Source organism: Poecilia reticulata, chromosome 17, assembly GCF_904066995.2.
Source record: "Poecilia reticulata chromosome 17, P_reticulata-male-v2, whole genome shotgun sequence".
Classification (NCBI taxonomy): domain Eukaryota; kingdom Metazoa; phylum Chordata; class Actinopteri; order Cyprinodontiformes; family Poeciliidae; genus Poecilia; species Poecilia reticulata.
Window position 1 is genome coordinate 10,736,986 of NC_088846.1, and position 27,893 is coordinate 10,764,878.

At 39.3% G+C, this 27,893-nt stretch overlaps 1 protein-coding gene across 5 annotated transcripts in view; it reads left to right on the forward strand.

Annotated features, from left to right (window-relative positions):
• Positions 1–16,506: 16,506 nt before the first annotated feature.
• The window catches only part of LOC103479288 (uncharacterized), an 86,096-nt gene continuing 74,709 nt past the window's right edge, over positions 16,507–27,893 (forward strand). For 4 of the 5 annotated variants that reach the window (XM_081597920.1, XM_081597922.1, XM_008433643.3 and 1 more), the window contains exons 1-2: positions 16,509–16,643; positions 26,598–26,779. In XM_081597920.1, the coding sequence (XP_081454046.1) occupies positions 26,602–26,779 (178 nt within the window). In that variant the 5' untranslated portion in view covers positions 16,509–16,643; positions 26,598–26,601. Of the gene's footprint in view, positions 16,644–26,597; positions 26,780–27,893 lie in introns of all 5 variants that reach the window. The other variant, XM_081597923.1, reaches the window with a different exon arrangement.

A 27,893-nucleotide genomic window follows, 5' to 3' on the forward strand; every position in this document is an offset into this window, starting at 1 on the left:
CAAAAGAAAGATGTTTCCCTTTTCCTACATGGAATACATAACTTTTATTTAACACCAATCATCTTCCTATCAAGTCTGACATGTCACTGTTGACACCCGTTTTGCCGCCATGTTTCACCAAGTGGTTGGTGCGCTCCAGTTTGTCTGAAGTGACAGTTTATGTAATCTATGTAACTTCAATATGACAAAAAAATTAATAAGACTTAGATGGGCAGTTTTTTGGGGGGTGGGGGGTTGTTGTTTTCAGCTTGTTGTCTTCTGAAAACAATTAGATGAACAGGAGTGTATTCAGAGGTATCAAAGTACATGCTTAAAACGTAATTCTTGAGTAACCAAAATTAAGCCTTTCGTGTCCCAGCACAACTATGGGCTACTATTGTCAGTCTTTCACATAAAATCCTTTTAAAAAAAGCAAAAAAAACTGTCATTGGTGTGGTAACATGATAAAACAGAGATAACAGACTATTAAAAAACAAAATATATCAAAAACATGTAGTACACATTTTAAACTTGAAAAGGATGTCAAAATGACAATTGTATGCTGACAAATAGATAAGATACATGGAAATAATATAGTAAAGCAGTGTTTGACCTACACTGTGTACGCCTCAGGAAAAGATCATGTTTTTAGCTCCGACTCTTGACATGTCAGGTTTTCAGGTAACTGGTATAGAAACCACATGCTAGCTCCCCTGGTTTTGTTCTGGTCCTGAGAACAAAAGATGAGGTGATCTTTGATGACCAGACAGGTTTACTTGGTTTATATCTGATCAGCATCATTGGGATGTTTATGGACCAGAAAGAAGATCTTTTTACAAACTGGAATGTAATGAAGTGACATAACAACTGGTATAATGTTATCAGTTGTCATGAACTCTTGATGCAGCCTCTTGAATGAGCTGTAGTTGACTTTTACAAAGACCAGTCAAGACAACATTACAATAATATAACCTATTAAAACCATAAGCATGCACCAGTTTTTTCCGTGTTCTGTGTTAATAGAAAACCTTAAATTCTGGCAATGTTTTTTTATAATGGTAGTAGGCTGACTTAGCGACAGACTTTATTTGGTTGTTAAAATTCATCCTGTGCTCATAATTATGCATAGATCTGCATATGTTCTGTGCTCTTTAGACCCATCGAGGCTTAGTTGAAGTTGAAAAACTTATGTCTCTGTTCCATTAAGTTGGATAAAATTCTGACCCATCCACTCATGAAAATCCTGGATTTCTCCAATAGTTGGAGTCATTTCTTAGCAATTGTAAATAATTGCGTGTAACATCCACTTACTTTCATGACTTGTACTTGTAATGACAGTTAAAAATGATGCCAATACCAAAAAAAAAATCTTTAGACTTTCAACTGCTTATCGCTATGATGTCAAGGTTCGTGACCAGTGGCAGTGTTTGTTTCTGGGTTTGGTTTCCCTCCTCTTAAAAAAAAACATCCTAGCATCCTACAAACACAGTTTTGTTTGCAGCAGTTGCTTTTAGTTTGGTCATGACATGCAGTGGCTTATCTCGCTCTTTGGAAGTGTGACGATACGGGTGTGTCAGCGTCTGTGTGTGTGTGTGTGTGTGTGTGTGTGTGTGTGTGTGTGTGTGTGTGTGTGTGTGTGTGTGTGTGTGTGTGTGTGTGTGTGTGTGTGTGTGTGTGTGTGTGTGTGTGTGTGCGCGTGTGGGGGTGGGTGTGTGTGTGTTTGTATTTATGTGGAAGTGCATCTGAGATCACTGAGCTTGATGTCAGGGAGAGTCACTGGTGAAAGATTGGACTTGTGTGTGTCGGTGTGTGTGTGTGTGTGGGTGCGTGTGTGTGCGTGTGTATGTGTGTGCGTGTATGTGTGCGCTTTCTCCTCCATGTGTCTTTGTCCATTGCAAAGCTTTCCCTTGATTACCCTAGCTCTGACAGAAAGTGTGTGTGGCAGTGGTGGGTTTGAACGGTACAACAGACCATCAAAATGGGGGATCCTTTCACTCTTCACAAATTGACCCAATAGAAAATATTCATTAACACCAGAACTCCAGCAATATTACTGGGTTGCTTACAAAATCTTACTGCAACTCCTCTTAGAAGCTGTCTATTTTAAATGTGCAACGTCTTTTGTTTTCTTTACCCCTCACAATCTCCTTTTTCATCTCAGCTCCAGAAGCCCGTCACCATGACAACCACAGTAAACACCAAGGAGTTTTGGGTCTTGCATTGCCATAAAAAGTGAAACTCCAGCAGGGCCCATTCGGATGAGAAGCAGTACCACATCTGGACTACATAAGCTTCAGTGGCCGGTGACATTAGACTTCTACTCTACACAGTGACACAGCCAAAACTGTAAGGAGAAGATGCAAAAAAAAAACTTCAGAAAGAATAAGTTTTGTTGAAGACTGAAGGACTTCTATTAAATTTAGAGATCATGTCCACTTCTGGGAGATTGCAGGGCAATCCTAGATCAGAAGGGAGATGTACTCCATTGAGTATGTTCTGTGTCGCTCCAGGGTCTCCTTCCAGTAACATGTGCTGTAAGACTTCCAAAGAGAGCCACCAAAGATGCATTCCTACCAGGGTAATGAGTACCGACCCTGCTTTTGGAGATTATCAGGCAATAATTTCCATAGGAATCATTGCATCTTTTTGGGGGGTTGAGGTGAATATGATCAGCTGGGTCTTTGTTCGTTCCCCCTCTGCTCCCCTGAGCCCCATTGGGAAAAAAAGCTGCTGCACCTTTTGATTCTACTCTCAATATAGTGAGCACTTAGCAATACAATATAATTGAAAACAACATGATTTTACATCTGTCCACTGGGTTTACAAGTGTTTGAGCTGACTTGCAATTGTTTCTATAATGTTATGCTTGCTTTTACATCCTTTTGGGGTTTTTTTTTCCAATACTAACCTTCATCGAAAGGATGACGGTAAGGGTACAAGACAACAAGGAAAAGTGTTTGTTTTTTTGTCAGTTGTTACAGTACTAGAAAAACATTCCTTTTAGCCGTAAAACTCTAAGCGCCGGTCGATTTCCCTCCTCTTTGTTTTAAGGTTTTGCTCTGATCACGAGAGCGCAACTTTATCTTCAAAGCTGGGTCTGTCAGCTGACTGACTAACACAGTTAAACAAACTCCAATCTCTTTTAAAAGCCTGCTGTTGGTGTTGACACAACACTTTCATCTCATTTTTGGATTTTCTCCTGGCAAACGCACATATGTTACAGTAAAGAATGCGTGCTGGATTCTTTCTCATGCTTTGCTGAAGGATCCACAGCAGACATGCAGTCCAGTTAAAAGAAACGGGACCCTTTTTCACGTAAAGGGTTTTCAGATTTGAATTGTTCTGCAATTACCTGAACCTAAACTCGTACCAAAGAACACATCACACATTCTCCCATTTCATTATTTTTGCTCTGAAGGTGAAGTGTGCCTTTAAAAAAAAGCCTTTAAAGACTCTAATAACAACAAAAGTGGAGTGGAACCAATGAGGGTTGATCTAGATCTTTGATAAGGTTTAAAAAAAACCCTGAAAGGTTCAACACAACAGTAGTGTGTGACACCATTTCAGTTTTGTTCTGTTTTAAGATTCAGTTGCTTTTAATTTGGCTGAAGTCTAGTGAACTGCTTTTTTATTGATGTTATAATGATAAGAAATTATGAATCCAACACATATTGCTACATTCTGTATAGGCAAAATGCTTTGATGGCTATCTTTCTTTAAAACCCAGAGTTGACATGCTATACTTCTCTGAAGAGATGAGTGTGATGTTCCTCCTCACCCTCAGCTTGGGACCTAGTAAAACGCGACCCGGAGATCAAAAGCAACGTCTGTCAGCCTGCTGACTAATGCTGCTAAAATCCAAAAGCTTTGACTCAGTTCTGTTATTAGGAAGCTTTCACCACTTCATCTGCTCGGACACTACTGTTTATCAAATCATATCATAACCACAACAAACTCCTTTGAATCTTAAAGTGGACTTCAAAGGTGTAAGAGGCATAGCTTTGCCTGACTCTTCTTTCTTTGTCGTCCCTTGATGTCTTTGTTTACTACATCTGCACTTTTCTTCCGCTGTTAATATTTTCTGTGCTTCCAGTTTCCTTCCTCTTTTCTCTTGCCCTCTCCTTCTTCTCTGTCTCATTCATTTTTCTCCACCTCATTCACCACTTGGCTTCGCTTGCGTCTCCCCCTCTCGGCCCTCCGCCGTCTATCTGTCCCTCCATCTCTCCCTTCGGTTCTCTCTGATATGTCTCTGGGTTTCCTGTCCTTTGTGAAACCCTCCTTTCTGTCACATCTTGTTTTCCTCATTCTGTCCTGTTTTAATCCAATGCCCGCCCCTTTGTGCCGCAGAGTCACGCTATTGGAGGAAACGGGTGAACAGTGGCTGCTGAGTGACAGGCTATTCTGGGCCGAGCGCGGAGGTAAACATGGGGAGGTAATGGAGGTAAACGTCCTGTTGCTTGGCTGGGCAGTGCACAAACAATAGTCCAACAGGTTCAAGCTGGATGGCAACTCATTCACAAGAGTGTGTGTGTGCGGTGCCTGAACATATTAAACATAATTTAAAAAGTTGCTTCTTGGGTCGCTGCAGAGGTTTGATGAACACACTTAAGGAACTTTTTGATGGCTGACTTAGTTCCGTCTGAAAACGGGTCACTTGATCGAAATACTTAATTTGACCTTCGGTGCTCCTTAATTACAATAAACATGAGACTTTCTCAGAAAATTAGACTTGTCTACAAATACTTACACTTAATGGTAAGTGATTTTTATACTTACCAGCCACTTTATTTAGTTACTACTTAACACCAGTAATCACTGAGACAATCACACGACTGCAACTCGATGCATTTAGGTACCTAAAAGTGTTCAGGATCCACTTAGCTTCAGAAACTGCAACAAAGGGGATTTTAAAGACGTGAACATAATGTTACATGTTGGTGAAACTGCATATCCCCTGACAGTCACGTTTACAGAGACTGGTGTAAAAAGAAATCATTTCCAGTGAGCTGCAGTTGTTTGGATAAAAAAGGTATCTGGCTGATTGGTTTTGCACTGCTTGTTGTATTTTGAACATATGGTTCTTCCATGTGTTTGCTTTTAACTTCTTTTTACTCTATTTTTAAAAATATTTGTATTATTTTGTGTGAACTGGACAATATAACGTCCCTGTGGGAAATTAATAAAGTAAGAATCTTATTTTTCTCATGGTGCTTCAGCATCCTCTATAAACAAGCTGGGGCAACCAGGGCTTTCAAGCTGGGTGTGCATGTATGGGATTCATTTTATACTTATCAGGGTGTTTATGTCATGAACATTTTGCAGACGACAAAACCTGCAACCAAAGATAAATAAGTGCAGCCTTAAGAACTTCCTTCAGTACCCACTTTAATCAAAGACAAATAAAAAGATAGCACTTAACAAAATAGAGAGAAATGTCTTCAGATGTTTCTGTCAGCCAAAACAATTCTGTCAGTCTGTAGGGAATTCAGGTAATAAATGTATATCTCTGTTGTGTTTTCCTCTGTAGGACTTTTAGGATTTTTTTTCTAAAGACCTCTGAATTTTCCAGTTGGTTTGATGGATTCTCCTAGATAAGATCATCCACTTATCTTTGTCCTGTTTTGTTTTGAAGCTTTCTTTCCAGCCCTTCATTCCATCGTGGTATGATAATTTTTATCTATGCGTGCAAAACAGGCAGCAGACTGCTACTTTTAAAATGTAAATATGGGTCCTGCTAGCATGTGTGTGGTTCTGCATTTGTGGTGTAGCCTATCTTTAAAGTGGGTATTTTACATACACACACACGCACTCGGTGCTCAGTGAGGTGCTTTGCCTTTTGTATGGGGTATCGTGACGTTATGGCTCGTTACACTTTAGGAGATGCATGTGAGATCAAAATGAAATGCATGTTTACACCAGAGCCATTGCAATATTTCCAATCATTTCACGTAAATCAAAGAAACTTCTGGGTGCTTAAATCAAATTGTCTGATTGGTGTAGCGATGGTGGAGCAGAAGAAGTTTTTTGTTTTTTTTTATCTTTTGGTCTAATGTGTGCGTTGGTCAAGGACGGGGATGTCCGATTCTGTTCCTTGAGCACTACTATTCTTCAACTTTTAGATGCATCCCTTCTCCAACACACCTGAAACAAATAGATGGCTCAACAATGGGCATTTATATCAGTCAGGTGTTGGAGCAGGGATGAATTTAAAAGTTGGAGGATACTGAGGACTGATTTAGGGAAATTCTTCATGTCTCTGTGTGTGTTTTGCAACAAGTTATGGGAGAGATTTTCAAAAATAATAGGTGCAGTAGTGGTAGTAGCACATTCACAAAAGACTGAGGTGGGTGAAGGTGTCAGTTTAAAGTTCATCAGTCAAAACCCCTTAAAATGAATCAGACATGCATCCTTTTCTGTGTCTGGGAGCGTTAAGCCACGTGGGGCACACACACATACACACAGGAAGTGTGTGAGGCCCTTTCTGTCTGGCAGGCTGCAAAATGATTCTCTGCTATTGGACCTCTTGTTAATTTATTCACATTTCTGGCCAACGTAAACCAACATCTAGAATTACACAGAGATTCAGACGTGCAACAAGTTATGCTCACTCACATTCATATCTGTGGTTCATTTACGACCTGTAACTAAGATCAACCAGGGATCCTCGTAGGACGATTACCATAATGACGATTGTGTGACTTATGATGGACTTGATGCTTTCGGTTGTGTGGCTGGAATGCATCAAATCCACACTTTTCAAGCCCCGAAAGCCTTTAACTTCACACAAGTTCAGTAGAACAAGATCGTGGTATTCATGAAAACGGTGAAACGGGTACCGCATTTACATTTATGTCTGTGTGTGCGAGGGGAAGAAAATGGACAGACTATATTTGCCTTAATAGATTTACAGTTCACACTGCTGCAGGCAAATTCTATGCAAATGTTTGCATTTATGTGGCATAGTTAGATCCTGACTGGATTTTCTTTTTCTTTTTTTTTTGTAGATGTGAAAAAAAAAGTCTGACTTCAGGCCAAAAACGTCTGGCACTCCACAAAGGAATACAATCCCTTATTTAGCTTCAGCAGTAAGATGGTAGTGAGGGAGAAAGAAAAAAACAAAAAAACTCTGCGGGCAAAAAAAGGGGCTGAATCTGCAGTACAGCGTTGTTGACCGTTATTCTCCGTTGTTGGCTGGGAAAACTGGTGGAGTGTTGTGAAAATCATGTCATGCTTCGTACCTAAATCTACTTCTTCAGCCTCACGCGTTCTCTTTCGCCGTCGCAACACATTCTCTCTTACAAATCCTTTCACGTCAAAGCTGATATCTTTCATCTGGACACTTTCCTTTTTCATTTAAAGTAAAGTTTGAACATTTTCTCATTAGCAAAGAATGAATACAAATTGTGAATGCCAGTATTTGCTTTGATTCAAGGTAACCCCATCACTGAAAAATTCAATTTATATCATTGATTTAAAAAAAAAAAGTGCTCAGTACCTTTTCTTTATAACTCCAAGTATATTTGTTTAACAAGGAGCAAAAGTGTCGGATTGTGGCGATAGCTGCTGCTGCTGTTGATGCTGGTGTCACTTCTGAAATTCAAGCCACACATCAGGGCCCGTGTTTAGGACTGAGTGGATGGGAAGGGGACGCAGAGGGAGAAAAGAGTAGACTAGGGGTTAAAAGCAGACCTCTGAACCTCCTTGGAGTGTTTACATAGTGGTGGTAGGATATCCTGCTACATGATGAAATAGTTACTAACCTGCCCGTGTGTGTGTGTGGCTGTTGAGTGACCATGCCAAAGGTTAAGACTCTTTGCAGAATCAAACCGATACTGGGGAGCAGCTCTGGACCCAGCTGGTGCCATGATCTGTGAAAAGGTGAACAGGCTGAAGGCATTTTTTCATAGTGGTGATTTTTGTTGTTTTATAACGACAAATAGTTACAGTCACTGTAAGTCCATATGTTTGTTTCTAACCGGATCACCAGCTTTACGTTGCGTACAAATTATGCGGATTTTATGTAAATTTCACAATCTTACGAGAAATTCTATTTATTGCTGCAGATTATGTCTTCACGCGATCACTGGGGAAGGAAAGGCAAGTTTATTTACGTAACACCGTCATCACAAAAATAAATTCAGCGCCGTGCATCAATGAAAAGAGGAAAAAATGTTGATCTCAAACACTTAGGAATACTGCACAAAGAAGCACATGAAGAAAACGGCTTGAGAAGGAAAATTCAAATCCAAGTTTTAAAGTTTATTTCTGAACTTATCTTCAATTTCACACTTCAGAAACAGGCTCTTCATTAGCCATATTATTTGAATTACATGTCCATTATATGTATTTGAAAATTAATTAAACCGTGATTTAACAGAACCAGCAGCAGAGTTCTGCATGATCCGTACTTGTAAAGCAACTGATAAATGTATTTCACCATAGAGTGGCTTATAATATTAAGACTTTTATCCTTTTTATGTGCAAAAAGGCAGTGGAATAATCAAAGAGCTGGTGTGATTATGACAGATTTTTTTTTTTAACTGTTAGACTAGTAAAAACTTTGTTGCAGAAATCTAACCTACTGAAAATAAAGGCATGCACTAGTTTTTCCATCCATAGGGAAGCCTTTTATTCTGGTTAGGTTTTTAAGATGACGGTGAGAGTCGTTAGTTATAGACCAAAATAGCAAGGTTTCTATTATGATCTGTTAAAAAATGGCATTAAGTTGGAGGAAATTACATTTTACACCAACACCCCTTCCCTGAGGAAGTATACTGTTTAAAACTATATTTTGTAACTAACATGACATTGTCTTTCCATGTCAGGAAAGGCATTTGTGTTGATTTTTTTTTTTTTTTTAGCTAACAAAAAAATACAATTCATTTTATTTGCCAACCAATTGTCATATAGTGATTTATATTTAAGATTTTAAAGACTTCATCAACTTCTTTAGCTCTGAAATACGATGTGATTTGCCCCGTCGGCCACAAACATTTTGACGCCAACAGTGCAGCTCCATCCTAGGGCCTTACTTTGAAAGGCTCGTGTTGAACTGATCAAAGAAATCCTGTCAAGCTTTAATCTAAAACAATGTAAGCAAAGGCCTCAAATCCTGTGTGCAACGTGTGTCTGGCTCTGTGACAACATTAAATTTAGTAACCATCAACTAATGCTGACGCATGGAGGATGTTGGTATTCCTCGGCTCTTTCTGCAACACTATAGCCAACAGGAAAACCTCCAAAGTATCCATGTGCTCCTTTAATCTTCACCGTTAAAACCATTTCTATTGTAGTATTTTCATATCCAATCAGAAACACCTCACGGGAAACGGCACTGGTTCCTGCAGCTGCTCTCACATCTTGCGCAAACCGCTGTCTATACAATGAAATGTATAACCTTCGGTGCGCATTAGCGCTAATTAAGTGCATGCATTTGTGTTTATCTCTGTGCATTGCACAAGTCTTCAACTACACCAGCTTAAATTGATGTGACTAGCGGGATGTCGAGGAGTGTGCACATAAACTGGTGTGCTTTGTGTTTGCGAGTGTGCTGCAGTTTTATTGTGAGACCGTGCTGTTGTTGATGAGGGGAAATGATACATTTTGGAGTTTAAATACTTTATCAGCTGACCATTTATTTGCCACTACAGCAGAGTGTTTTGGGTTATCACCGTGTTGCGTCCAATGTTGCTCAAGACCAAGTTTCTCTGCAGGCCGCCTACAGAGGAGCACTTCAGTTTTGAGCAGCCGCAACCTAACTAAACTGACTTTAATATCCTCTTAAAGCACATTTGCACTAGCAGTGGACGTCCGTGTGAATTTTAATCTTAATTTTATGTTTCTAGTCTAGTTGAAAGGAATGAAACTCAGAGAGGCGTCTTCTGCTGAAGTAACCCATCAGGTCTCAGGAATCGATGCGTTGTGGCTGTAGGTTTTATTTGACTCAATGTTACTTTTCTATTGTCTCAAACTTGCCTCCCTATTCTCTTCTGACCTTTGACATAAACGATGCATTCTGTCATTTAAAGTTCATTTCTGAACTTATCTTCAATTTCACACTTCAGAAACAGGCTCTTCATTAGCCATATTATTTGAATTACGTCCATTATATGTATTTGAAAATGAATTAAACTGTGCAACTGCAACTCACTGGATGTTTGGTTTTTTTTCTTTTTCTTCTGTTTATTCTCCATATACTTGATAAAGCTTCTTAATCAGGAAATACTCCAACCACTCTGTTTGGCACCAACAAATAAGGCACCTTCAAAGTAACTTCAATCTCTTTTCTTCCTCAATCTGTTGCTAGTTTAACCTTGAGTAAGAGGCCAAAGTAAACATAGTTGTAGCCATGTGAAAAGCTGTGTTGTTATTTGTGTTGACAAGCATTTTAACAGGTGTACAGGGAAGATCTATTTTTCTGTACTGTGCTGTGAACTTCCAGAAAGAATGGTTTTATTTTTTTAAAATTGTGCAAAACAGATATTTTGTCTATTTTCTGTTATGTATTTAATGCACTGTACAGCATAAATACGGCATGTAAATCCTGTTAAATTACATTTTAGCTACAGTCGTTTGTAATACAACATTTTTAAGAGGGTTGTGAATCGCTGTACAGTACAGGTCGTTTCCAGTCATGTTTTATCGGCCATCAGAATACATTTCCGGCGCTTGCACAGAGTCGGCATTACTGTTTGAAGGCAATACTGTACTAATGTTCTCCTTCTGTTTCTCTCCAAAGTAAATATGAACGACTTTGAGTTTCAAAGACAATAGCAGGCAAGCGTGTGCACATTTCCTTCTCCCATCGAGGAGGAAATTTTATATTGACACCCTATGTCTCTCGTCTCTGTGTGTGTGTTCAAGTAACACGTAAAAGTGGAGAGGTGCTGAAAGCCACAGACGTGAAACATATTCAACAATGTGGGTAGAGGCTCACTCTCACAGACACGGAGCAAAAGAGGAAACCAGAGCGAATGAGCCGACGAAAGAGAGGGAGTACAAAGCCGTCTTGTAAGAGGTCTGTCTGACACACATCACCTGGGGGCTCAGCTTTCTTCCATTTATTAATTTAATAGCTGTTTTGTTTTTGTTGTTTTTTTCTTAAGCTGAAGAGTAAGCTAAGAAATGTAGACAAGGCCTATAGCGAATACATTAACTAAATGTAACAAACATACATTTTTAAAACAAATATGGTTGATAGATGATATATATGTTTTAACCCCTATCAATACCTAATCTGATTGTTTTTTTGGGGGTGGGGGGTTGTCTTTTTTTCTTGTTTTTTTTTTTTGGAGACCAAGTTGTGATGGCCATCACAGCTATAGATTTATGTTCGATTGCTAATCCCTGTAGAGTCCACTAGGTGGTGGTATATGCACACTTTTGGGATGCTATGTGAATGGGCAACACGCTAATGTGCCCCAAATTGTTTTAGCTTCCTCTGACTTCAAGGCATGAAAATAACATTTCACTTCTCCGTTATTATCAGTTCGATTTATTTCTGTTCTGATCCTAAATTTAGAAAAACATGTGAAATGTCTGTAATCTGTTATTCCATCATGTTTAAAGGAAAATCCTTCTCATCCATCAGATCACTTATGATGCTTTCAGTACTGGGCCCAAAGAAGTGCAATAAACCTCTTTGCTCCTAGACATTTACATGCCCTACAAAGAAGCTTCTCCTAATATTTTACACAATATTCACACAATATTTTACCACAAAGAGTTCGCAGTAAGTAATCGCATCAAAGCAACATTTGGTTTGATGTGTTCCCAGAAAGAACCAATTATGATCCGTTTTCAGCTCAATTTTATTTACAATCTTTGGTATTGCTAATATCTTATGAGCTAATAGCTTAATTGGGTTTCCAAGGCTGTTGGAAGAAAAACAGGCCCACAGAATCACAGATCCTCCACCATACTTCAGCATGGAGCTAAACGAAATGAGCTTCTACTACTACATCAATGCATATTTATACCATAGTGAAACAGAAAATCATGGGTTACTTAAAAAGTTTATGAAAATGTAGATTAATTAAAAATAAAATGCATAAATTAATAAAAAAATAAACAGTGCTTCAGTTGCATTTATTTTTGAATGGATTGTTAGAAATGCTGACATTTGCGCCAGAACAGATTTGGATAAGAACTTTTATTTCTTTCAATTAGATTTTTCTCCCATTTAATAAATATAATCACATTAAAAACTATTTTTTTACACTTCTAACAAGAGATTTAGAGAGTTTCATGATGTCTCTGAAAAGCTGTAGGCAAAAGTAGGGAGAATTTTTCTTCTCTGGATAGCATAGATCCATACTTTAACCAATTTTTGACCATTAAGTTGTTTGCAAGTTCACCATAGCAACTAACTATAAAGCAGACTCCTACTAGAGCTGTCACACACACACGAGGCTGAAACTGGACAGTGATTTTATAGTCCAAGACAATTCAGCTTTCTTGTTTTCTTAGAACGCACTCTCTTACTTTGATTCTGCTGTATGCAAATGAACCCTCTTGGAAAAACAAAACGATTATACAGAAACAACCTGCTTCCTTGAGCAGGCTCCACTAGGGGTCAGTCTAATGTAGAGAATAAAACGGACATGGACTGGAAAGGTTTCGCTGTTCATTGCAAGCAGTGGAGATTTAGATTAGTATTCACAATCAGTTCACAACTCTCAAATCATATGATATGGTATCATATTAATGATGTAATATTGCTGGTTTTCCTAGGGTTGCTGGTTTTATCCTGGGCAAATTTAAGCTGTCAAAACATTTTCCACATGAGTGTCTTGAACTGCTACAGTTCAAGGATCAGTTCAAGTGGACAGATTTCTACTTTGTCTTGTTTTTCTCAATTGAAAACACTCACTAGAAAACGTTTGCAGTTAATTTTTTCGTCAGTTATGAAAAAACAAGCAGGATTATGTGTTTAATATGACATTTACTTCAATTAAAACTTCCCCGCAACTAAGTAAGGTCAGTTACTGCGGACAGAATGAGTAAGTCCAAATCTGAAGCCTTTTTAATGCTCACCTGACATTTACTTAAATATTTTACTGTCGCATCCTTTTTATATTCCCCACCGATCTCTGTTTTAGTCTCCGTGTTATTTTGATTCTCTTTTTTACTCTGCTTGTAAGCGAGGATCTTTCAATTCTCTCTTCCATATATTTCAAAACACAATTAAGCTGCTTGAAAGCTGCAGTAAAATCCCTGTAATGCCCTTTTATAGAGTTACGCAACATGTCATGCTCACAAACAGAAAAACAACAAAAAATTAAGGAATTTAGAAAAGAATACTGTTTTCTTGTCTCATGTCTTTAAAAAAAAAACTTTAATTTGTTGCCTCAATAAATTAAACATCAGAAGAGTGTAAAATTGGCGTGTGTGTTTTTTGTCACACATTTGATGCAGCAGTGAACAATCAGCAAAAGCAGAGGCGTTCGTTCAGTTAACGGTCAAATAAGGTCCAAATATGGTTCTAATCACTTCAACTCTCCCTAAGCCACACCCATTGTCAACATGGCATCCTTCCTGCTGCGTGTCTCACCCTTCCTCACCCGCTCATTTCAATCTTACCCCCTCAAAACCCAGACACCCCCCATGTAGCCTCTGCCTTTAATCTTCTGACCATCTTTAAACTATCCTCCACAAATCTTCTTCCAAATGGCTGTAAATGACGAGCTCTACAAAACACACGTTTGAGGTAACTAGCGCTTAAGCTCAGAAAAATAAACCAAAAACTTAGCCACCATTTATTAGATTTTACAAGTAATCACTGGAAACACCGGATGCTCCCATGTGTCAACCGTGAAACGCATGCGAAAGTAATTTTTTTTTCATAGAATATGGTGTTGAGGTCCTATGCCTTATTTGTGTCAATCCGTAAGTTAAAGGGCTCAACACAGCAGGGGATGATTCCTTATTTGGGTCACAGGAGTGTTAAAGAGTTAAACTGGAGTGAAATGGTGCAGAGTGAAGAGGAGAGTGATATCAGCTCCAATAACTGGTCTGTCACCCTCGATTCTGCTTGCACCCACATCTAAAGGAGGGCATTTGGAGATGTTGTCATTTAGCAAAGATGAGACTTTAATGATTCACCTTCAAGGAGAGGGTGTTTTCATGCAAACTTTCCATCCAATCTGACTGAGCCCGAGTTCTTGTCAACTGTTTCAGTGGCCATTTATAGGCACAATTTCTGACATGCCCTGAAAGACTTTCAACCTTAATTGCAATGAGGAATTTTGAGGAGTAAAAAAAAAAAAAAAAAAAAAACGAGAGGGAGAGAGAGGATTGGCGCAGCAAAAGGAGAGCGACGTGGAGAAAAGACGGATTGTGAAACAGAGTTGTAGCTGGACAGAAACAGACATGCTGATGGGGAAAGACAGAGAGACAGAGAGACAACCGTGCTGCCAGGAACATTACATAACCCTCTATCAGGCTAGGAGTGAAGGAAGGAAGGAGAGAAAAGAGGACGGGAGGATGAGCAGAGGAGAGAACGGGCAGAGAGAGGAGGGCTATGAATAAACAGGAGCCAGTTTTAAAAGGGGAATCAGCCACACCCGTCTGCTTGGGTCAAAAAGATATGATGTTCAGTTTGAGAGTTTTCATCATAAAACCGAGCTTTCTTTAAATATTTTAGAACCTGCGTGAAGATCACAGCTTCAATGCACTAGAGAGCCCTCACTCACTTCACCAATAAACTGGACAAAGTCATGGAGGCAGCCATGAGCTTTAGTACATGTTTACAGTCCTCACAATATGTGGATTTTGCAGAGACAATAAACAAGGCCAAATCAAAACGAAGCCATAATCCATGATAATCCTATAGAAACCCCAACAGCCAGCAGGCCATCCAGCTAGCTAGCAGCTCAACCGGGATCCAGTCAGTCGACTGTCCAGAATGGGTTTCATTCATTTTACTGCCTGAATAATAAGTAACTCTAATGAAGATTTTTAACATCCTACATCCGTAAGTTCCTCAACACAATTTATTTTAATTGCTGCATGTTGAGACCAATTGCTGTGAAGAGATATCCTCTAGAAAGCAGTTTGTCACACTCAGCTGGAAGATTTTAAAGGGTTGCCAAATTATGAGTAGTGCTTGGAGCGAGACAAAATGAGGGTCTGTATTTAAAAAAAAAAAGGTCAGTGGAAAATATTTAAACTGGGATAGCACTTTCGATCACACATTTAAAAAAAATGAAATATGGCCTCCTGACTGGTCACATTAATATGTAATTTGGCTAAGCAGTTAACATAATCAGCATATGCCCGGGTTAAGAAGGTGATGATAAAATGACAACATGTTAAGTAGAATCTCGGGATCTTCATTTTTTTTTTTTGTATAAAAAAGTTTTGATTTTTTTGTGTTTCAGATAACGAATTACGTTATTATTTGAATGTTATATACTTATTATTGCTGTCTCAGGGAAAAAAAATACATAAAACACCAATGATATGTACTATGTGTATAAAATTGTGTACAGTAGATTTAAAAAAGTGCATGCTCTACACACACAGAAGTGCTCTTCAATCAGGTTTGATTATCTTATTGTGTGCAAAATTGAATTAAAACTGAAACCTTTTGGGGCTGTTGATCTTCAGTATATCTGGAAAAGAAGGACTAAAGCATGACAGTGGCTCAGTGATGCTCTGGGTTGCTTTGCTTCCTCTGGAATTTGTCACTTGCGGTGCAGAATTAAAGGCTGATTCAAATTTCAGGAAATCCTCGGAGAAAACATGATGTTGCCTGTGAGGAGGCTGTATCGTGGACCTTGTTGAACTTTCACGCAAGCACACTCTAAGAAAGATTAGTTTCAGAAGTCTTGGAACATACTAGAATAGCCATCATATCTTCCCGAATTAAAGCAGTGGGATTTGAAACCGGTAATTTCAACACTCAGGCCAAAGATCGGGAATTAACTGGATATCTTTGCTAATGAGGAGTGGGATGGAGGAGTAGTGTAGAGGTTGAATAACTTTGAAACTCCAACAGTTATTGAAAGTGGTGTTTTGTGTTGAACTTGGAGAAACAATATGCAATATTATTTGTGTTGTGCTATTTAATTTTTTTTTGTTTCTTTGTTTAGTTTATTTAGATCACCCAGTTTCTATGTTCTACCAGCACACCTATTTTTCCGTGGAGGTTAAATCATTTTTAACTCTAAATGATGGCGAACGCAGCTCTTGCAGCCTCACCTTGGTCAGTGAACAGTCGCACGTGGTTCAGGAGGTTTTCATCAGCATGTGTAGATGCAAATCACCGGTAGAATGGATTTCAGCTCAGTTATTGGTTCTTGTACAAAAACGGGCATAGTTTTCACACTGGTGATTTTCTATGTATTATTAATCATGTCCTCTTCATCACATGTATCTTCATGGTGGATACATTCTATAACTTTATCCGGTAACGTCGGCTAGTCATGTGTCGTTTCCTCGGAGGTACGTGAACGCATCAGCAGCGTCCGCTGTTTGCAGATTCTAAGCACTCCATTCTCATTGCTCCCGGCTCCTGATTGGCTGAGCCATTCAGAAAGGGGGCGTGTTTGTGTCCTGGTACCAGACTGCTCTGCAAGCAGCTGAAAGGAAGAGAGATTTCCCATCACACACACACACTTGTCTTTACAACGTAAACACACTGCGAGGGACGAATTCACACGGTGAGTGGCTCATTTTCGCCTATAACTGAGATTTGAGGTGTGTCATCGCGTGGTTCGCGATGGTCGCGTGTATTCTCGCTCTGCGCCATTATAAATGAGTGATGCCATTCGAGCCACGGTTAAAGCGTGATTTAGGTCTCGCGATGCATGGATGTTAATGTGGGCCTCGTATTTCTCTGATTCGGCTCCGTGTAGCCTTCTTAGACGTTTGCTGTTGTTGCTGTTTCTCATCCTAATGTAAGGAGATAGTGGGCGTGTGAGGAGGAGAGGGATAGGGGGTGGGGGTGGGGGGGAGGCTGTCTCATGCAGAGGTCCGTGGATTCGTGCCTCTTTGTTATGGTGGTGATGCCGCAGTCGGGATGGTACAAGACTGCCCCTGAAAAAAAAAATCCCGGCGCTGTAGGAATGATGATGAATCCCCTTTATATCCATTCTTTGGTTAATAGGAAGCTATTCATGAGTGTAGAAAGTGTTGACTTTGCTGCTTTCTCCCACCCCCCCAATTTGCCTCTGCTACTGTAATATTCTTATATGGGACTACAGTAAGAGGCAGATTATAAACTACGGTGATTTGTTTACTGCTGCACACACACCAAAGTCAAAGGCCTGTTACATAAAGGATTTTTTTCTGATGTTACAGCAGTCATAAGAACAGCCTGGTTTTCTATAGAGAGTAAGCCGGCCATTATACAGTAATACCCCCATCCCCACTCTCTACAAACACACATATAGGCTACAGACAGCTGCATGCACGCACACACTGTATTTTCTGTGCTAATACTGCTCTATCCTTGATCATATGTTTTTCCTTTCTGTTTTTGTGCTCTGGTTGCTCTGCGGTTGACATATAGTTAATGGCAATGTAAACTCAATGAATAAATGGCTCGGTTTGGTTCTTTGTCAAATCTGTGACCCAGTTTGTATCTATGCATTGCCATTTCTCCCCCTTGTACTTCCATTTTGTACCTATGCACTCAAAGCACGTCGAATCATTTTATTTTTCATCATAGTTAAGTATGGAGTTCCATATTCATAAAACCATCCAATCCAATGTCATTTAAACTACTGTATATCATAATTGCTATGATCCCATTCATTTTGGCTATGATCTCTTCTAAAATGTCACAGATTATGAGCTCAGATCAAACCAAAGTATATTATATACTGGAATAATAAAGCCATATTTCCTCATATGAAAAGAATATAAAGTTATTTTTACATTTTTGGCATGAATTACTAAAACTGCCAAGGTGCAAAATGGGTTAGATTGTAAAAACGTCCACCTACTACATCATCGACATTTTGTGTGGTTACTAACAGGTCCAGTCGAAGGCCAAAGAAAATCAACTACAGGTCACAAAGGGAAAACCTGAATTTCTATGCAACTAGGGTAGGAAAATGTTACTTTGATTTACTGCACTATGGATTAATCAGTGGAAGGTATGGGTAAAAGAGTAAAAAAAGACAAAAAAATCCTTCATACTATCTACATATTGTCTTCTGCTTATTAAAGATCGGACGGCAGATCCAGGAAGGGAAACTCATCCCTTTACGTAGCAACACTCTACTACTCTCCAGCTCATTCTCAGGGATGCAGGGGCATTCCCAGGCCAGAAGGAATACATAGTCCCCTGGAGGAGCTGCTCTGCTTACAGCCCTCCCCAGATGACGGAGGTTCCCATCTTTATCTCAGAGGTTGAGGCTGGCCACCCTTCAGATTTCAGCAGTGTCTGGGATCTCTTTCATTTAGTTTCACCCTCACCACATTAGACTCTGTCCCAGTCTGTTTATCTATCTCCCCTCCATTTACCCATCACTGCTTGAAGTGGAAACTTGCCACTTTTATATTGTTCCTGTGATTGATGCCAGTAAAACTGGGTGTCCAGAGTTTTCATAGACTGTGTGGAACATAGAGTAGTAGAGGATGCCCCCGCCCCCACATGTTGCTGTGTGCTGCCGATTAGCAGAAAGACTGTTTGGATATATTTTCAGTTGCAAAACATGGTAACAGCCATGGTATGAAACCTGAAGGAGTGTCGTCCATCACTCCAACTAAGGGAAATGTGATTTCAAATATAGCAGATAATCCAGCTAAATAAGCTGATCAAATTGTTAGATTTGCTTTATTCTTTTAAGAAATGTCTTAAGAGTCATTTGCTAAGGTTGAGGCTGGCCACCCTCATTATTTGTTTAACATTACTGCTTCAGTCAGAAATCAAAATGACCTTACGCAAATGTTATAGTCGACGTTACTGTAAATGTAGTAATGAATATTCAATCTACTTTTAGCTGTAGTAGGAATAATTTTTGCTTTCTCTTTTAAATATGAGCAATAACAGCATATAGTATACATTTTGTATACCAAAATGTATACTATATGCTGTTGAATTAATATGTTGATACATTGGGTATGTGAAACTCTGGTATTTTTGGCTCTGGTTTATAGTACTATAAGGATCTTATAAAGGACTCTTGGCTCATCACAAGTAATCTAGTCAGACAAAACTTATGATGCACAAAACTGAAAACATGTTATATTTATCAGTCTAAAGACTTTCTCTCTAGGTTTCAGAAACAATAGTTCACCTTTCTACATGGTACAATTACCCATACTGTTAAAGTAATGAGAAACTATGCCAACATAATGACATATATATATTTTTATTAAAAGTAAAACTAAAAACATCGATCCACGTGAGGACTTGCCCTTATGGGGTCTCCTCGAACAGAGTTTTAGCAGAGCGACATCTTACAAGGATTCTCAAAGCTCAGAGTTTTAGCAGATAAACAATTCTGATATAAATGACGTATTATGAGTTGATACACTTGATGTTAGTTGGAAGGCCAGCTAAACCAAATACTTTTTCAGTTTTGAGCTGGCACTGGATACTAAAACTATATGTTAAAGTAGAAATGTTTGTATGTTTCATGAGAACGACCTTTCGTGTGGTGGGTTCAGAGGCACTTTACTGAAAATAGGTGATATATACTTGGGTGAAAAGCTGGAAGCGCACTTACATGGCTACACTATTATATAAAAAGGGGTCTAATCTGGAGTTTGGTTCATCTTCCATTGTCTTCTGAAAGCCTGACATAAGTAATGTCTTCAGAAAAGTCTGCGGTCTGGGCAAGGATTTCCAGTCGGGTGTTTATTCGTGGTTTTTCATGTTATCTGACAAGCAGACCATTTGTCATTCTGTGTTATTCATTTTAGGTCTTCCAGTTAGTTTTCTGAATTGATTTCAGTCTGTGGCACTTTCTGTACTAGGCGGTTCTTCAATTTCTTACAATTACGTTCTTTGAATGTTGATTTGGATTGCTGTCTTCTCCTTTTCACTTCAGTGTCCCCAGTGAAAAACTGAGAGTGAATTTAAACAGCAAGGCTTACTTAACTCAACATTCAGCAGATTAAGTGTATTAAGTGTATTTGTTTCCAGGGCTGTCTTTGTTGTATTTGTTGTCCTTCAGCTGCCTTTACAAGGAATCACAACTCATCTTTAGGGTTCTTCCTGGTGATAATGATAGAACGGTACCAATTGATCCATTACCAGTAATTGCATCATCAAAGTAGGCAATCATTTAGGCTAGGATAAGTAGTTAATCAGAGGGACAGTTCAAAGGACCTTTATGGATGTGGTGGAAGAAGACATGTTAGTTGGTGTGAGGGTGGAGGATGCAGAGGATGTTGCTAAATGGAGACAGGTGATTCGCTGTGGTAACCCCTGAAGGGAAAAGCTGAAAGAGAAGAAGAGGAGGAGGTGAAGGTGAACCAAAACTATCAATTACACTTGTACTCTGTTACTAATTGAGCTCTTCTTTTGTTGGGTAATAGAATTTTAGGATTTCAGCTTCACCTGTCTTCATCGTGTCTTTTCGAGTTGCTAATGTATTGTAGATTTTGGATTAACAATGATGCATGTGCTGCAGTTACTCAGAAATCCATAGTGAATAAATTATTTACACCTTAATTACTCGCTTTATACAAGCTTTAGATTTTACTCCGACATCTTTATATTATAATTCTTATGTCCCTATGGGGCCCACCAAGTTCTAGTTACTGCTACGACCACTGAGGGGGATTTTCAGATTTGTGCCGTCACCCATACAGGATCCTCATTCAGATGTTTTTATGAGCTTTGCGTCTTAATGCTTTGATTGACCCTTTGGTTTTGTGCTTGGTTCATTTTGGGGTTTTGTTGTGTTTTGGTGTCTGTCATTTCCACCTTTCCATGTTCACTCGTTTGTGCTGACATTCTAATAAATTTTTTGTGGTATGTTTTTTAGCATAAATTCTTCCAACCAATCACTTCCAGCAGTTAAAAGCAGGTCAGTTTCATCACATCCTTGTCAGCTGTCCGTATGCTACCTACCTGCACTGTTTTTATCTCCTCTGTTGTGCTATCTGCTGTAACCTATTATATTTGGTTCTCCAAGATGTATCCCTACCTGTCTCAGTTTTGTAACAGTAACTTTTTTTAGGGGGCCAATTAATTAATTTTTGTTTGTTTGTTTTACACCAGCATGAGACCGTTTTTCTTTTTGGTCCTATTCCGTCACATTCCTCGACAGGTTTTTCTTCTCAAATATAAATTTTCAAATTGCTATTGCTTAAATTCTTTCCTCTGATAATAGCAATAATACATTCGGAATTAATATGTTTGATAAAATTACATTTCAGATAAATGGGCCTGACCTCAGGAAAAACTACAAATCTTTTTGTAGTATTTTTATGCTCTGTGCATGAAAGTAACTATTTAATTCTGTTATTTCTCGCTGTTGTTTCTATAGCTGATATATGGTACATTGCCTTGTGTTTTTGTGTTTATGTCAATATTCATATTCATATTTGACAGTTCAAGTAATTCCACAATTTGATACAGATCCATTTGTGGTATTTCATACTTGAATAAGTAACTGGTTGTGACACAGCAATTTTTTATTTATTTATTTATTTTTTGATCATCAAATGCACAGCAGTAACAATGCAAGTCTAAGAGTAAACATGACCTTGCTGTAAATTAGAAGTTGACTATATTGACCAAACAGAAACTTTGGTGGAAACATCAAAGGTCATGCTCTCCTGCTGACTGCAAGGCTGAGATTGCTATTAGAGCTGACATCAGACAGCGCAGCAGAATGAAGGATGGGTCAGCACAAAATGTCCCTCCATCAAATCCACTAATGCATTAAAACTCGTTCCCTCTGTGCAGGACACAAGCAGGAGGTCTTCATTCAGAGTTGAAACCTGTTCTGTTATCAGGAGGAAACTTTAGGGTTACTCTAAAGTAAAGCGATTTCACCGTGTTTGACGATTAGGAATATGTCATTTTAATTGTTATAGATTAGCTCTAGTTAAATTAAAAAATTAAAATTAGATTATGTTGCTTCTACTGTTACTCACTGCACTTATAATGAGTTTAGTTTCTTTTGAGAGAGCTCTCATCTAACATATTTGCCAGTTTTTGTGTACATTCTTTCTTAGGGGTTCTGCTTTTGAATAGTTAGATATGATTTGGAGAACATCCAACATTACAAACAGTTCTCTGCCGCCTCCTCGTGAAATTTCTCCTCACTGGGAATCTGGATCGCTTTGATGCCAACTTCACCTTCAACAGCAACACATCAGACCCAGAATCTCACACAGTACGGATAGGTTAGGTTAAAATAATCTATTATGGAGACGTTTCTTTTAATTTCAGGTTTTCATCTCCCTGTGATTTCGTTTTATCTTAATGCGCAGTTTTGACTCTTTGGATCACTTGGCAGACAGACGCGCGCACACACACACACACACACACACACACACACACACACACACAGAAAACAGTCTCATTCGACAGATTTGTGGAGTTAGTAATTGGGTTGGTTGATGTGCTGACTGTCTGCACCTTTCTTTTCAATACCGATGTCCTAGATGTGCATTTATATGTGTGTGTGATTGGTGTGTTGACACAGTGTGTTGTCAGCAGTAATCCAAACTGCTGCTAATCAGACACTGTGCATGGATGTGTGTGTGTGGGTGTGTCAGAGCCTGTGCCCATCAAGAGGGGAAGCACACAGGAGCTGCTGAGTCACCATAGGGACTGGATGGGCAGCCATCGCAGAATTTTGTTAGACTCTGAACTCACTCACTCATTTATAAATGAAGTGGTTTGTTTTAATATTTTCCTTCCTTTGCTTATTTTAGACTCTGTTTTACTATTATGCTACTTTTATCAAATAGCCTTTCTACCTTGAAGAAGATATTAACAAATTGTTGTAGATTTCCGTAACAAGAGCATTACATCAGAAATAAAGGCTGAATTAGAAATATAAATGTTAGCAATTCAACTCCGCAACCAGTTTGACTTATTGAAAGTAAATGATGATAGTTATTTGTCTGACAGATTTACTGGATGCCAACCAATGTGTCGAAAGGTTGAATTTTGAAAAAAGCAAATCTTAAGTGTATCTCTGGTTCACAGAAAATAGTGCTCACACAACCTAAGAAGCCTCTTTCAGCACACTTTGCAATATTGAAACAAAAATCACAAATACAAAGTAGGATACATAAACTAGCTAGACAGAAGTTGTCAAAATAGTTGTGCTCACTGCTTGGTGGCAGAAACATGTAATCTAAACCCTTTTGTGCTCTATGAATGGAGATGATGTTCAGCTGCATTTTTTGCCATCACCAAGCATCCTGATTTTAGGAACAGTTAGTTCCCCAGGGCCATTGTCCTCTCCATTCATTGCTGTTACATCATTAGTGCAGCTTTTGGTATTGTAGGCCTACTGTGAATTATCACTGAGCTGAACTGCCCCGTAACTCCGCTGGAGAGCTGTGCTGTTCCTCACTGAATGAGGAGCTGAAATTATTGATTTTGTTTGTTTGGCTAGACAATAATTTCTTAAACTTAATAAATGCAACAGATTACCTTGTTGAAAGTCAGATTTTTGATAATAAAGTGTGGTGAGTGCCCTTATTTTTCCATCTCTTTGTGTGTGTGGTTAGGATTAGGGAAAATTGTATGACCTGGATTCCTACGCTGTCTGGAAAAGTATGAGGAAAGCAAATGTACTGAGTGTAGTATCAACCATCTGTTTAAATCAAGAGTAGTCAATAGGATCATACAAGTTACAAAATGTTGTGAATGGGGGCCCTTCTAAGGCAACTTTGTCCTGGTCCCAGGCCTGCTTGTGGTGACGGTTTGCATTAAACAATATTTTACTCATGGTTCACAGTAATAATGAACTGTGAAGTCTTGTTTGATTTATAAGATGGATTTTGTTGAACTAGAAGAGGCAAAGTATGTGCTGAACTTTTAATTGATTAACTCATTCCACTTGTTTGTGCTTTGACAGGAAATTTCTCCGGAGGATAAAATGAGTATGATCAAGACGGGTTTTGTTTGCAACTTTACAGTATTTCTTGCACAATCCGGCTCTATTATCTTGCTGCACAGCACAGTTTGGACTTTCTCCCAATTACTTGGATTCCTCCGGTAGAATTTCTACCAGGCAAATCATTGAAGAGAAGGACACGTTGTGATTGCAGGCAATTTTTGGTATGCTTCATAGCGTCAAACTGCTGCACTACATTTGTCATTTGCTTTGTTTGTACATCAGATCTGATGCACAAAGCAAATAGCGTAGAACAAGGGGCTTGTTTTTACCAGGCTGCTCAATATGTCCTATGCCTGAATAAGCTTCAAACTTGGCTTCTCATCAAGTATAGTGACTATTTGCTAAAACAAAAGGGGTGACCTTTGGCAGACCTAGCCAGATCCCCCTTTAAGGACTAAATGTAAATCCCTCTTGAATGCTGTGGGATCCCCCAGAATGAATTTGTGGGTGTCAATGATGACCTGATCTCAGAAGTTGACAAAAATAAAAGCATGAGAATTGACTTTAAAAACCTGCCCTGCGATGGCCTGGCGACTTGTCCAGGCTGTACCCCACGCCTCACTGGTGCCAGAGATGGTCACCAGCCCCCAGCGAGGCAGCATGAGGATAAGCATGAGTAGACGATGGAATTATATAATATTATCTTACAATATCACTAGACTGTGAAGCCAGACATTGATTCATTATTTCACCAGTGATATCTGATCTAAATAAACTTGGGTTCTGAGTGGTCCAAAGTGATAAAAAGCCGAGCTATGTTTGAGGAAAAGATAAAGTCCAACTCTCAGGCCACTGAATATGCTGTCTTATGAAACCTCTGCACTGAAGCGATAAATAATGCAGCAAAGAGAGCAACAGAGGTCAGGAGGCACCATTTAGGATTGGCTCATTTTTATATTGGAGCACTGAGTAAATCCTGTCTGTGTGATGAATGCATGGGAAGCAGGGGACTATAAAACTGTGAAGGATTAGGGGATAGATTATACGGGAGCTAACCATCAATGTGAATTATTGTGGAAAAACGTCTTTGTATTTGAGACCCAGTGAACGACACAGGGAAAACACTGGTGTAGACAAAACTGAAGGAAGACAGCGGGGTTAAAGAGGCTCAAATTGAAAGTGAGAGCAGAAGTTGTGTGAGGTGTCCGCTGTGCATACCCCTATCTGTGAAACAATGGCCCACAGTCCTTCCTGAGGCCTGCTAACAGTCTACTGTATGTCTTCATGCTGGCTGCTTTCCATGTGGTGTGTGTGTGTGTTACATTTGCAAGACAATGACAGCTTGTTTGCCTGCAGTGCAGATGGAGGGGTAAACAGAAGCAGAGAACAGAAAGAAACGGGGTTCGTGGAGTTAAGGTGTCAGGATGCAGGGTTTGTGGTATAGATGCTGATTAAAGGTACATTGAACTGTCCATTAGAGTTTTCTTGATTGCCTTCAGCTGTCAACTCAAAGTCAACACAGAGTATAAACACAGGAATAAACGGTGGCATGCATAGCTCAAAGTTGTACATTTTGTTTGCCAAAACTTTAAAAATATAAAACAAAAGCAAATATTGCCTTCAAACAACACAACATACAACAAAGTGTATAAACTCTTCCAATCAATAGGGCCGCAAAACACTGCATTTGCTTGTCATTGTATTATAATACTTTCATGCCTATCCCATTTATCTAGGCTGCATCAGATTTTCCTTCTTGCAAAAAATTGGATCCACAATCAGAATACTTTGCTGCAACTCTTACTGATTCCACAACTGATTCCCTGGTGATTTCTGTTTTGGTTACCATGGTTAAAACCATGGCTCTTGGACTGGTTGAAGGAGATCTGTGCTCACCGTTTTGGCAAAAGGGTGCGGAAAATCCAATGAGAAAGAGTTGACGTGTTTGCAAGAGGTTTATTCTGCTCTCCTGTGATAGTGATGATGAAAACTGAATGGATCCCTGTTTCTTTAAGCGGGTCAAAGCAATCAAAAATAAAACCTTTATCATGCAAGTGGTGCAAGCTTTAGCCTATTCATTGCTGCTAAACCCTAGTTTTACTTTCCCAGACCTGTGTGTCGTGTTAAACATGGATTACGAACATGCAGAAAGCCTCCATATGAGGTTAGCGATAAACAAGAGAACAAAACATGAACAGTGAACATCAAAGCGCATCAGCCTTCTCTTTTCAGCCAAATAGTACAACTTCCAGAGAATTTCTTGAAACGGATTAAGGAGGTCCTGTAGCTCAAACATGTAATATGCCATAGTTTTTGTATGATGCATGATGAGAGTGACTCATTCGGGGTCAAAGGTCAAGTTAAAGATTGGTAGCAACATCTTAAGACATCAGCCAGGGAGTTTGTTTTTTGTCCTTACACGAGTCAAATTATGTTTTATTAAGAAAAGCTAAACGTGCGAGTTGCCTGAACGCTGTGTGTGAACTGTGCTCACTTGAATTAAGGGGAAAATCATTGGAACGAAGCAGTCACACATAAACCGTGGCAGAAAGGAGAGGTGGAAGTAGCACAACACAAAGATGAATAAAGGTGATCACTTTCCAGCGTCTGTTTCTCCCCCTGCTTCAGGAATATGGACCTGAGTCTGCGAGATGCTCTGGGTGGAGGTGGAGGCGGGGCTCCAGCTGAGCCCCTGCTCAAGAGAGACTTTGTGGCTTCGCTGGAAAAGGAGAGCTACGACGACAAGGTGGGAGAGACGGTTTCTAAGACCGACTACAGACCCTTGGTGGACGGAAAGGACACCAAGAGTGGTAAGTTGCCTTTAGTGTGCATGAAGAGCTGTGAGAATGAGCTGTGATCCCGTGCCCTCTGTGACGCTTCACTTTGAATGAACGAACTGAGAATGAGGTGGCTCATAGGCTTTTAGGAAAGTCAGCTGTCCAGTTATTTTTGCATCACTCCATTTGTTTTCCTTTTTGTCCCCAACACTGGCTTCAGGCTTTACTGTGATTTCCTGCAAACAAGATTCAACATTGGTTTTGTACCATGTAATTGAAATATTTTTTTTAAAAAGACACAATTGAATAGATGTTAAGGCTCACAGAAATATAATTTTTTTAAATTTTCCCTTGATTTTTGTGGGATTAAATATAAAACGCATACATAAAGTGATACACGATCCACAAGTGATGCATAGTTTTCAGTAGAAAATATAAATAGTATGCATGCCCCTTTACTGTGAGGCCCCTAAATAAAAGGAAGTGCAATCAATTGGCCTAAGAAGTGACCATATGTTAAATATTGCCTACTTGTGAGTCATTTAATCTAATTTAAACTCAGATTGAGTTCAGTTGTTCTGTCAAAACCTGAATAAACAACATCATGAAAAACAAGAAACTTGACCGAACCTGGTAAAAAGCTGTGGTGAGGTTTAAAGCAGAGGCAGTTCAAGGTCAATGTTTTAAATCACAACTAATAAGTAATTTTAAAATGTTTCCTTTATTATGATGGGTGACAAAAAGCTCCTGCTCTGTCTGAAACTAGACAGATTTAGCGAAGTGAAGTTGAGTGCACAAAGTGGCGTGACTGTTGTAGAGATTTGTTGACACAGTGGAGACGTCGCTCAATCTCGGTGTCGGTGTGAACGATGAAAAAGGTTCAATAACAGAGAACTGAGCTTGAATGTGAAGACTGAAGTGATATTGGAGTAAGGTGGAGGGTGGAGAGAAGAAAAGCATGTAAGTAGCGCGAACTGTAAAGCCGTGTTGCGACAGATGAGGATTATCGCAGCTCTTACCAGGGGAGTTGTTCAAACATCAACAGGAAGAAGGTCCTAATAGAGCAACGCTGTTTGTATTCTGATGATTTCACATGGAGGGATTACCCATCTGTGGTTTCCACCTGTCGTATGCTGGGTAATTCCAG